The sequence below is a fragment of the Pan paniscus genome, chromosome 2 (assembly GCF_029289425.2).
Source record: "Pan paniscus chromosome 2, NHGRI_mPanPan1-v2.0_pri, whole genome shotgun sequence".
NCBI lineage: Eukaryota > Metazoa > Chordata > Mammalia > Primates > Hominidae > Pan > Pan paniscus.
The window spans coordinates 131,568,920-131,582,386 of NC_085926.1; the positions used below are offsets into that span (position 1 = coordinate 131,568,920).

Below are 13,467 nucleotides of genomic sequence, written 5' to 3' on the forward strand. Positions count from 1 at the left end.
TTTTTTAATTAAAAAATAAAATATTTTACCTCCTTTAGAGTCATTCTTTCCACTTCCATTTGATGGTGCTGACTCTTTATTATTGGTGGCCATATTGTCTACATCATTTTCTTCTAAAATCAAAGGATCTGGCTATTGAAAAAGAAAAATTATAAATTCTCAAACCAAGCCACTGTATAAGGTTTCATAGCAATATATGATTATACCTTTAGCTTAAGAGGAGGTAAATGTATCATCCATATCTCCTACCTCATCATCCTTTGTTGCAGACACAGCTGAGAGTAGTCGACTATTACAGAGTCGGCCATCTTGCACTGCACTGATATCCAAGCTCATTTTGGGATTATAAGTATGCGGATAAAGAGATTCAGGAAGATGTTTACACTCTTGGGCACACTGCAATACAATGGTGTGCTTTAAGACAGGACTGACAAAATCTTAATGAATAGATGATGTTAAGTAGGATAAGGACAAGCAATACATTATACTGTAATATGGCAAAAAGTTCACAAAACTGGTTTGAAAAGTAGTTTACACTGAAAAATTTGCATCATACAAATGACAGATTGTCCTCATGTTTTAAATGTCATATCCACTGAAGTATAAAATCTGAAACCATTCCTGTGCTTTTGCAAAGGTATCAATTACCCTCCAGAGAATACCCAGGAAAAAAAAGAAACACAGATCTAAACTCTATTGATATGTTAAATTTTCCCCAAATAATTATAAACTTTCCATTCATATCACATTTTTAATTAGTACAAGGAAATGGAGAATTAGAAAGAGTATCCATTAAAGATTTGTTAAGTATTTAAGGACTAAAGATCTTAAGTTTTTGATGCCAAAGATCTGAAATGTGTACAGTTAACCAAGACTATTAAACTGGCTTCTAGTTCCATTGAGAGTGAAAACTCTTGAGTTAGTGCTCTGAAATAATGTTTGTATACATTTTCAATTAACAGAGACGGGGGGGGGAAAAAAGCACTGCTTACATCTAAAAGCCAGTGCTCGGAAACAATGTGTACTCCTCTTTCTTTTACAGATTTATACTCCCGATTAGTGTCATTTGGCCGCCCTTGATAGATGAAATGAGTCACTGTTTCATCAAAACTCCACCTGAAATAACCAATACAAAAAAACAAATAACCAAGAGAAACATCCTCATTAGTTTAAGATGATTCTTATTTACTGTGAACAGAATATTCTGACCTTCCCAAAACTTTCGGACTAGAGTAAACAAGACCATTAAAATGACAGGCTCAAGCCAAGTGATACATGCCTATAGTCCCAGCTACCCAGGAGGCTGAGGCAGGAGGACACTTGAGGCCAGGAGTTTGAGGCTGTAGTGTGCTATGATCACCCCTGTGAACAGACACTGCACTTCAGCCCAGGCAACACAGCAAGACCCCGCCTCAAGAAAAAAAAAGTTAAAAAAATGATGATAGGCTCTATCTTTTTGGACAAATTTTATGCATATATCTGTAGGTATATAAATACAGAGAGAGGTTTAGAAGAATATTCTTTAAAATATTACTTTCTTCTTTATGCTTTTCTGAATTGTTTCAATTTTCTTTGATAAAGAATATCACTTTTACAGTAACCATAAAGGTATTTCAAATTAATAAATTGCAAAGCATCCAACTTGCCCTCCAGTTGCTGGCAGTCACTATTCATTGTATGCCCCAAAAAAGACTATATATATTTTACACATCATTATCTCATCCATTCCTCACAACAATCCTAACACTGGTATTATTACATTAATCTTAAAGATAAAAGAACTAAGGGACATGGTTCAGTACCCTGTTCAAGGATACTCAATGAGTAAATGATAGAGATAACTTTGACTTCAAAAGCCATGCTCTTAACTATTATATTATGCTATGATCTCCCAATTCTTCCTATTCAATATTCTCTCTTTTTTTGAGACAGCGTCTCACTCTGTCACCCAGCCTGGAATGCAGTGGCACGATCTTGGCTCACTGCAATCTCCACCTCCCGGGTTCAAGCAATTCTCCTATCTCAGCCTCCTGAGCAGCTGGGATTATAGGCGTACGCCACCACGCCCAGCTAATTTTTGTATTTCTAGTAGAGACGGGTTTTCACCATATTGGGCAGGCTGGTCTCGAACTCCTGACTTCAAGTGATCCACCCGCCTTGCCCTCCCAAAGTGCTGGGATTACACGCATGAGCCACCGTGCCCGGCCGCTATTCAATATTCTCTTGACCTGGGAAACATCAAGTAAAAACCAAAGGGTAGGTAAAAATTATATTTCTAAATACAATCACCAAAATAAACAGAATTTTATCCTTAGGGACACTTAATATTTTCCATTTTCTAAGTAAGGAATATCTCTGAACTTTTTAAATAGACAAATGAATTAAGAAGCTGGGTGCAGTGGCAGTGGCTCATGCCTGTAATTCCAGTACTTTGGGAGGCCAAGGCAGGTGGATCACCTGAGGTCGGGAGTTTGAGACCAGTCGACCAACATGGAGAAACCACATCTCTTCTAAAAATACAAAATTAGCCGGGTGTGGTGGCGCACGCCTGTAATACCAGCTACTCAGGAGGCTGAGGCAGGAGAATCGCTTAAACCCAGGAGGTGGAGGTTGTGGTGAGTCGAGATTATGTCACTGCACTCCAGCCTGGGCAACAAGAGCAAAACTCCCTCTCAAAAAAAAAAAAAAAGAATTAAGAAAAAGAAGTAAGAAGTACTATTGCCTCCTAAGTTATATTATAAAAATCTCTATTTCCTACTGACCATGTATCCTAAAACATAACAATAAAAATACACCTTGCCTAATTTGTTAGTTCTCAGAATAACTGTCTCCCTTTCTGCTGTAGTGGTATATTATCAAGATAATTCAGAAAAACAGAGGAGTATTTTTGCCTGAATCAATTTGGTTTACCAGTCAACTCCACTATGACAATATGGAAACCATGAGTTTCAGTCTTCAGAGGCCATTCAAGAACAGACTGTCAGTGGCTGTAGATGGTTTACATCAGGGTTTGGCAAATTTTTTCTTAAAAGGCCAGATAGTAAATATTTTAGACTTTGCAGGCCAAACAATCTCTTTTGCAACTGCTCAACTTTTGTCTTGTATGTGAAAGCAGCCATAGTCAATTTGTAAGTGAAAAGGCATTGCTGTATTCCAATAAAACTTTACTTACAAAAACAGATGAACCAGCCCATACACCCTTGGTCTAGATCAGCGGTTTCAGCAAAAGTGTTACTTCAGGGGTTATTTTGGACATTTGTGAGGGTGATTTTGGTTGTTACAATGTGTGTTTGTATGTTGGAGGGTGCTACTAGCATGCAGTGGGTAAGGTACAGGATGCTGGAAATTCTGGGGAACAGTCATACATATAATTATGTCATATCTTGCATGATATTCTAATGTCCCGACAAATTCACGTATGTAAAAAAAAGTTGTTTATAATTAGTTGAGTCTAGAACCTGTTCGACATATAAACAAGTTATTTTTTTGCAGTTTTAATATACACTAATATTACAAAAATGTGACTACTGTATAAATTGATGGAAGACCACTGCTACTTATGGTATCTGAGTCCCCAGATCGGTCTCAGCCTTGGGACTGTTGGATTTGTGGTGCCTTTACATAGGTATACAAACGTATTAATACTCCATTGTTTTCTAGTGTAGTCAGCCTTAGGCATTATACATAACTGAACATATATCTTTTCTATATTATGCACCTTCTATTTCTCCTATGCATCACAGAGTGCTGTACTGTCTGCTACTTTTCTAAATTATAAAAGTAGGTAGGTTATATTTATATTCATTTTAATAGAGGGAATGTTACACAAATATTTGTAATAAAATGAAGATGCTGCATCTGATTTGTTGCAAAGATCGGGCCTACATGTTTAACTGTCTGAAGGCAGAAGACAGTATCCGATGATCTCTTTGGGACAGTCTGGTCCTAGATCATGGAAGGGAACATTTGGAACAACTTCACTTGAGAACTGCTTTACTCTATGCATATATAAATATCTAACCTCTGCATATTATAAGGCTCTTCCCTTTATCAATTACCAATCCATTTCAGGAAAAGATTTAATATAAACTTTAATGCAATGCAATGGTTAAATTCTGTTTAGGAATTTCAGTAATAAATTCTATTTTTTATACTGAGAGGAATGGCATTTAAAATTGTATAAAAACATACATCCTATATGTTCCCTTGAAAGTCTTATATCATGTCTACATCAAAACAGAATAAACAAGGAAACATTCAATTTTGAGGAAAAAAAAATATACACACACCCCTTGTAGGGCTACTATGAGAATGAAACGAGATAATGCTCAGCAACTGGCAATAGGTAACATAATAGGTAATTAGATAATAACAGATAAGATTACATAACAATTTATAATAGGTAATACAAATATACCGTAGAAGAGCTTCACTATTTCAAATGGATGTACCAAACACTAAGATGCTTATATGTATTACAGATCAATTTTACTTCTATATTTTCCTGTCCTAATTTCTTTATCAAATAGAAAACAAACTGAAATAAGAGTTACCAAAGGGGAAGATGAAACTAATCATATTCCTGCAATGGTTCATCATTTGTTAAACAAATTCTTATGATATCTGTGAATGGCTGAACACAAGTTATCAACAAAGCAAGCATTACAGCTAGTGGAGGAGTACAGTCAACTCAGGACTGGCTGAAATAGGTAAGAGATTCTCAATTCTGGATACTGATGCCATTTGTGCTAGAGATCTGTTTTCAGCTTAGGCTGTCAGGTTGACTGAAGAAAAATCTGATAATCTAAGTCTCCAAAGTTTAAAAAAAAAAAAAGATAATGAAAACATGCTCAAAAAAGACTATCTTAATAAAGGAGGCTGCCAAAGTACTTAGTACTACTCCCAGAGGGCTCTAATCTGAAAAATCACTAGTAAAAATAAACTTAATCTCAGATCCAGATGTATTACTATTAATAGACTCTTAACTCCTTGAACACAGGGATTCTTTTAGACTATACTGATCATTCATGGATCCCAGGTTTCTAGAATAGTTACTGGCATAAAATAGGCTCTCCAATATTTGTTGTGCATACCCTAAAAAATATACATTATATACATATAAGAGTGAATTGATACGTGAGAGGCTATTTTCAACAGATGTGGTAAATTAAAAATCAACTGGAGAGATTTTGTAGATAAAGACGCATGAAACAAAATAAATGTATTCTTGTAGATGCTCACAATAGCTTTAGGTTTCCTTAGAAATTTCAGTCATATCACCATGAAACAGAAAGATGTGCCAACTACCTGTAATCTGCTCCTAGAGAGGCTGCGATCCCATTTAGTTCACTCTGCTTTTTACCGAGTTTTTTACTAACACATACCACTACTTTGTGAAGTGGCTTTGGGGCTTCTTCCTGTCCACGGAAAATAAAAGAAACAGATCAGTCATTATTGTTTGAAATGTTATCTAAAACTTCCTTTTAATAAGAGAACTAATCCTACCTTCTCTGACTGGGCCTCTTTCAGCTGAGGGCTGGCAGAAAGAGCGACAGCATTTCGAGAGCTATTTGCCAAAGCAAGTTGCAAGTTTTTGACAATAACTTCTGAGAGTGGCGTACTCAGTTTCCTTTTCTGTTGGCTGGGACGTCCTGGAGTTTCCAAGGCTGCAAGTGCATCCTATACATATGAAGGAGAGAGAGAGACGGAGAAAAGAAGAGAGAGAGAGAGAGAAGCAAGATGGGTTAATAGGACAGGAAAAAGAAAGAGGAGGAGAGAGGGGTAAAGAGAGAGAAGGGGAAGAATCCTCAAAATTAATGGATTACAGTTTAACTTCCTCTAGTTTTCCTCCAAATAACAAGAAAAAGAATATAATCAAATCCATATACTGTGAAAAAAAATTCCATACTGTCCAGCAAATTGGTTCAAAGAGACTAACAAGCTTATATTTTCAGCAGTGCTTGTCTCTTACCTGAATCTTAGAGTTGAATTTGAAAACAAAACAAAACAAAAAAACCCAGAAGGAAACAAATAAGCAACGACAGATATAATCAAGAAATGGATTATAAGGAAGGTTAGAAAGTCAAAATGAGCTGAGAATTTAAAAAAAAAAATCTTCAAAAGTTCAAAATATATTCCTGTTCTAAAGCCACCAACAGTTCCCTCCTGAAAGGAAGCTACTGTTGTCCAAATGGCTTGCTCATTCTCTTTTGCATGTGTATAGTATTCCATGTATGTATCAGAATGTATTTAACCTGTGTACAACTGATAAGCTTTCGGTTAACAGTCTTTTGCAAGTATAATGATGCAATGAATAACCTTGTACACAAACCATTTTGCACACACAAGAGTAAAGGAAACCTTTTAAGCAAAATGTATCTACCAGCCCAGTGCAGTGGCTCCTGTCAGTAATCTCAGCTACTCCAGAGAAGTTGAAGCAGGAAGACAGCTCAAGGCCAGGAGTTTTGAGACGAGTCTGGGAAACACAGTTAGACCCGATTTCTTTTAAAAAAAACTAAAAAAACAAGACCAACATGTATCTACCAATGTTGACATTTTCATGAGCAAAGTATGAGTGTGTGTGTTTTCCAAACGTGCTTGATATCACAGTAATCAGATTTTTCTTTTTTGACAATCTGATAAGACTATGCTTTAATTTTCTACTCTTTTATACTGAATGAGGTTAAATATCTTTATGTGTGTGTGTGTGTGTGTGTATATATATATATTTTTGAGACGGAGTCTTGCTCTGTCACCCAGGCTGGAGTATAATGGCGCGATCTCGGCTCACTGCAACCTCTGCCTCCTGGGTTCAAGCGATTCTCCTGCCTCAGCCTCTCGAGTAGCTGGGACTACAGGCATGCACCACCATGCCTGGCTAATTTTTCGTATTTTTAGTAGAGACAGGGTTTCACCATGTTGCTCAAGCTGATCTCGAACTCCTGACCTCATCATCCACCTGCCTTTGACTCCCAAAGTGCTGGGATAACAGGCGTGAGCCACCGCGCCTGGCTATATGTATATTTATATCTAATTTTTTGTGATAACTATCTGCTCCTATCCTTTGCCCATTTTTCTACTGGGTTGTTAGTCTTTTTTTAATATATTCGCTTGTATGAATATACTTTTATATTAATTTGTATGAATTTATATGTGCATGTATCAACTGTGATATAATACCCACGTATTTATTTTCAATTTATCATTTGTCAAATTTTTGCCATGGAGCTTTTTTTTTTCAGAGATGGAGTCCTGCTTTGTCACCCAAGCTGGAGTACAGTGGCATGATTATAGGTCACTATAACTTCTAACTCCTGGGTTCAAGGATCCTCTCACCTCAGCCTCCCAGGTAGCTGGGACTCCAGATGCACAACCCTGTGCTCAGCTAATTTTAAAATTTTTCATAGCGACAGGGTCTTGCCGTCTTTCCCAGGCTGGTCTCAAACTCCTAGGCTCAAGCAATCCTCTCGCCTTGGCCTCCCAAAGTGCTGGGATTACAGGTGTGAGTCACCGTGCCTCACTGTAATTTTTTTGTTTTTTGAGACAGGGTCTTGCTCTCTTGCCCAGAACGGACTGCAGTGGCTCAATCTTAGTTCACTGCAACCTCTGCCTCCAGGGCTCAAGCAATCCTCCCTTGTCAGCTGGGACTATAGGCGTGTGCCATCACACCCAGTTAGAGAATTTTTAATGCTGTCAAATTCATACGAATCTTCTATTTCTTTTGGAGTGTATGTTATAGTTAGGCCTTCCCCACACTAGGATTATTTTAAAAAGAAACTCATGACATGTTTGGGAATTTTTATGGCTTCATTTCTTATGTTTAAATCTGATCATCTAGGCTGGGTGTGGTTGTTCACACTTGTAATTCCAACACTTTGGGAGGCCAAGGCAGAACTGCCTGAGCCCAGGAGTTCTAGACCAGCCTGAGCAACATGGTGAGACTCTACCTCTCCAAAAAACACAATTAGCTGGGCACAGTGTCATGTACCTGTAGTCTGAGTTACTCCAGAGGCTGAGGTGGGAGGACTGCTTGAGCCCAGGAGGTCAAAGCTGCAGTGAGCCACGATGATGCCACTGAACTCCAGCCTAAGTGATAAAGTGAGATCCTATTTCAAGAAAAACCCCAAAAGTTGATCATCTAAAAAGTATTCTGATGTAAAGTGTGAGCTTTAATTACAAATGTATTTTCAGATGGCTACCTAATTGTCCAATTTGAATGCCACCTTTATTACATAATAAATTCCCCTATTTGTGGAGTATAATCTTATACACTAACTTGATTATTCACGTGACACCACACTGCTTTAATTACTGCAACTTTATAGGAGGTTTTAATAAACGGTAAGGCTACTGCCTACCTGCAATTATACTTTTCAGATTTTTTAAAATATTGTTTCTGCTTGCATTTTTTTCTAGGACCTACATTACCTTTTGATATGGTTTGGATTTGTGTCCCCACTCAAATCTCATGTTGAACTGTAATCCCCAATGATGGAGGAGGAGCCTGGTGGCAGGTGACTGGATTATGGGGGCGGATTTCCCCCTTGCTGTTCTTGTGATAATGAGTGAGTGCTCATGATATCTGGTTTGAGATGGAGTCTCACTCTGTTGCCCGGGCCGTGGCGCGATCTTGGTGCAATGCAATCTCTGCTTCCTGGTTCAAGTGATTCTCTTGCCTCAGTCTCTCAAGTAGCTGGGATAACAGGCATGTGCCATCACACCCGGCTCATTCTTATATTTTTAGTAGAGATGGGGTTTCGCCATATTGGCCAGGCTGGTCTTGAACTCCTGACCTCAGGTGATCCACCCACCTTGGCCTCCCAAAGTGCTGGGATTACAGGCGTGAGCCACTGCGCCTGGCTGATATCCAGTTGTTTAAAAGTGTGTGGCATCTCCCTCCGCTATCTTTTCCTCCTTCTCCAGCCATGAAAGACGTGCTCACTTCCCCTTCACTTTCGACCGTGATTGTAATTTTCCTGAGGCCTCCCCAGTGGTGCTTCCTGTACAGCCTGTGGAACTGAGTCAATTAAACCTCTTTTCTTTATAAAGTTGGACGTGGTGGCTCGCGCCTGTAATCCCAGCATTTTGGGAGGCTGAGGTGGGTGGATCACTTGAGGTCAGGAGTTTGAGACCAGCCTGCCCAACACAGTGAAACCCCGTCTCTACTAAAAATACAAAAATTAGCCGGGTGTGGTGGTAGGCGCCTGTAATCCCAGTTACTCGGGAAGCTGAGGCAGCAGGATTGCTTGAACCCAGTAGGCGGAGGTTGCAGTGAGCCGAGATCATGCCACCGCACTTCAGCCTGGGTGACAAGAGCAAGACTCCATCTCAAAATAAAAAAATAAAAATAAGAATAAATTACTCGGTCTGGGGTAGTTCTTTATAGCAATGTACAAACAGATTAATATACCTTTATAGATCTTGACAATGTTTAAATCTATTTTGCAAGAACATGGTAAGTCTTTCTATATGCTAAACTTTTTAAAATTTCCTCAAAGCATTTTAGAGGATTCCTTATATAAAAATCAGAAGCTCCCATACCACATCTATCTGCCTTCAGCACACGTGCCACTAGTACCTTCCTCTACTTAAGAAGTAGATCCCAATGCCTCTCAGACTCAAGCCTCCTGCAAGTCTTCCTTCTCTCATCTGCATCATCAATTGGCTCCCTAATGGCAGTTACACTGGCATATAGTTATTTCTTCTTCTTCTTTTTTTGAGACAGGGTCTCAGTTTGTCACCCAGGCTGGAGTACAGCGGCATGATCACTGCCCACTGCGTCCTCTATCTCCTGGACTCAAGCAATCCTCCTGCCTCCGCCTCCCAACTAGCTGGGGCTACAGACGTGCACCACCACACCCAGCTAATTTTTGTGTATTTTGTAGAGACAGGGTCTTGCCATGTTGCCCAGATTTGTCTTGAAATCCTGGACTCAAGTGATCCTCCCGTCTTGGGCTCCCAAAGTGCTGGGATTATGGGCATGCACTACTGAGCCTGGCTATTTCTTCCACCTTAAAAAGAAAACCTTCTTTTGACCCTACTTTGCCCCATAACTACAACTCCATTTCTTGTCTCCCCTTTATGGCAAGATTCCTTCAAAAATCGTTGTTTACACTCAATGTCTCCGATTCCTCTCATTTCTTTATGAACCCACACCAGCTTCCACCTCCATCATGCCACCAAAACCCTTATTGTTATGATGACGCCATTGACCTTCATAATGCTCAATCCACTGGCCAATTTTCTATTCTCACCTTTCTTTATCTTAGAGCAGTCCTGGACATAGTTAACCCCTCCTCCCTCTTTGAAATACTTGGCTCTTTGAAATAAGCTCTAGGCTTTCCTCTTCTCTTATAGCTCCTTCTCAGTCTCCTTTGCTGGTTCCTCCTCTAAAGGTGAGCACCTCAAGGTGTTGCTTAGAACTCTTTTCTTTGGCTGGACGTGGTGGCTCACACCTGTAACCCCAACACTTTGGGAGGCCAAGGCAGGAGGATTGCTCAAGTCCACGAATTTAAGGCCAGTCTGAGCAATGTGGTAAGATCCCCGTATCTACAAAAAAATTAAAAATTAGCCAGGTGTGGTGATATGCACCTGAAGTCCTAGTTGCTTTGAAGGCAGAGGTGGAAGTATTGCTTCAGTCCAGAGGTCAAGGCTATAATGGGCTGTGATCATGCCACTACACTCCAGCCTGGACGACACAGAGAGACCTTGTCTTAAACACAACAAAACAAAACAAAACCTTTTTCCTTTCTTTGCCTTCTCCTACTCTCTTGGCATCTATTCTCACATGGCTTTACACATTACCTACAAACTCAGAACCCCAAATTTTTATCTCCAGCCCAAACCATTCCTCAAACTTCCAGCGTTATTTGCAACTGCCTATTTAACAACTACTTGGATATCTAATAGGCATCTCAAACTTAATGTGTCTAACATGTGAACTCTTGATCTTTAGGCTCCAATCCCAACCTGTTCTGTTCAACTCAGTTTGGACTGGCAACTCCATTCTTCTCATCTCTCAGACCAAAAATTTGAAAAGAATCAAATTTTAAAACCTACCATGTATTGTGGAAAACTGATTTCAAATGATTGAGAATTCTTAACATCTAGACATCCTCGTAAAACTATTTGAGTTCAAAGATAAAAGAAAAGGCCAGGTGTTGTGGCTCATGCCTGTAATCCCAGCACTTTCAGAGGCCAAGGCAGGCAGATCACTTGATATCAGGAGTTCAAGGTCAGCCTGGCCAACATGGCAAAACCCCATCTCTACTAAAAATACAAAAATTAGCCGGGCATGGTGGCGCATGCCTGTAATCCCAGCTACTCGGGAGGCTGAGGCAGGAGAATCGCTTGAACCTAGGAGGCAGAGGTTGCAGTGAGCTGAGATTGTGCCACTGCACTCTAGCCTGGGTCCTGGGTGACAGAGCGAGACTCTGTCTTAAAAAAAAAAAAAAAAAAAAGATAAAAGAAAAATCCACATGACCTCCAGGCAAAAAGATGAAATAACTTCCAAAGACAAGTAATTTAATTAGATTGGCATCAGATTTTTTTCAAAAACAACACATACAAAGCAAGGCAGTAGTGGAAGAGCATTTTCAGGAAACTCAAGAAAAAAAACTGCAAGCTAAGAATAGTACATCCAAACAATTTGTAGAAGAAGCAAGGCCACAGTAAAAGTTATGAACATGCAGAACTCAAGGAACACTGTACACGTGTGTACACACAGATTCCTGAGGAACCTACTAGAAAATGAACTTCATCCTACCAAAAGTGACAGGTAAGCTTCAAAAAGAAGAGTACACATTTCATATATTCGATTGTAGAGTTAAGACCAAAACAAGGGTGGGGTCTGTGGGTTGAAAAAATATATTTTCCCTCCTGACAAAGTAAAAAAATATGCAATGAAAAATAGAAGAGAGAAAAGGGGGAAAGAGAATAAGATCTTCTATATAGGCAATTAGTGGGAGTCAAAAATATAATTTAAAACTGACAAATAATAAAGAATACTATTTAAGTAAGAAGAGGTATGCATCATCATGCCCAGCTAATTTTTCCAACTTTTTGTAGATGTGAGGTCTCACCATGTTGCCCAGGCTGGTGTCCAACTCCTTGCCTCAAGTGATCCACCTCAGCCTCAATGTGCTGGGATAACAGGCATGAGCCACTATGTCCAGTCATCCTTGTACTTATTTCTTTTTGAGACAGGGTCTTGCTCTGTCACTCAGGCTGGAGTGCAGTGGTAGGATGATAGCTCACTGCAGCCTCAAACTCCTGGGCTCAAGCCATCTTGCTGCCTCACCCTCCTGAGTTCTAGGACTATAGGTGCACTCCACCAAGCCCAGCTAATTAAAAAAAAAATTTGTTAGAGATGGCGGTCTCGCTATAATTGCCTAGACTGGTCCAGACCTCCTGGTCTCAAGTGAGGCTCCCACCTCAGCCTCCCAAAGTGCTGGGATTACAGGTGTGAGCCACCACGCCCAGCCCCTTGTACCACTTTTATTTTGCAACTTTTTGTAAGTTAGAAATTATTTTGAAGTAAAAAGTGAAATAAAACAACTTATAATAGCAAGTATCAGCAAAGATGAGGAACACTGGGTACACTCAACACACTACTGGTGGAAGCATAAACTGGTATAATCACTTTGGCAAAAAATTTGTCATTCTCTACTGAAGCTGAAATATAACCCAACAATTTCACTTCCAGGTATATACCACATAGTAACACACACACATAGACTCCAAGAGACACACACAAGAATGTTCACAGTAAAATTATTTTGTAAGGGCAAAAAACTAGTAACCAACTAAATGCCCATCAACAGCACACTGGAAATGTAAATTCTGTATATCCATACAAAGGAATAAATAAATGAACTATATTTGCATGCAGCAAAACAGACAAATCTAAATAAGGGTTAAAGAACAATAAAAAAAAAACAGACTCAAAAGAATACATACTATGATTCCACATATTTAAAAGTCAAAAACAAGCATAACAAAACTATAGTATTAGAAGTCAGGAGTATACTTTAGGGAGGAAGCAGCGATGGAGCCACAAGGAAGGGTTTACAGTACTGACCATGGTCTCTATCTGAACGTGTATAGTGGCTTCCCAATGATTAACCCTGATAGTTCATTAGCAGTATATTTATTGTACTGCTCTGATATATATTAATTAAAAATTAAGTTTAAATAAGTGGTGAGTTTTTTTGGGGGGGGCAAGGGTGAGGCCTAATAGATGGTCAATTTTGTGATTATTCCATGGGCCCTTTCTTGTTTTAAGTAAAGAATTCAACATACCATATTATATCAGTTTGAAGATGATAATAAGATTATCATCTGATTATAAGATTATAGATGAAGCATGATAATGCTTATAAGATTATAAGATGAAGCATTATTTATGTGCCATCAAAAAAGAAAGAAAAAAGAGGAAAAACACTGCTCAATAAACTATGACTCTAAACA

General features: G+C 39.1%; 1 protein-coding gene across 4 annotated transcripts in view; it reads right to left on the bottom strand.

The window, feature by feature from the left end:
- TOPBP1 (DNA topoisomerase II binding protein 1) overlaps nt 1-13,467 on the bottom strand; it is a 62,031-nt gene that overhangs the window by 22,538 nt on the left and 26,026 nt on the right. For all 4 annotated transcript variants that reach the window (XM_055110477.2, XM_034957422.3, XM_034957423.3 and 1 more), the window contains exons 15-19: nt 5,506-5,679; nt 5,308-5,417; nt 993-1,116; nt 250-396; nt 30-132 (exon numbers count right to left, since the gene is read on the bottom strand). In XM_055110477.2, the coding sequence (XP_054966452.1) occupies nt 30-132; nt 250-396; nt 993-1,116; nt 5,308-5,417; nt 5,506-5,679 (658 nt within the window). The remainder of the gene's footprint in view (nt 1-29; nt 133-249; nt 397-992; nt 1,117-5,307; nt 5,418-5,505; nt 5,680-13,467) is intronic.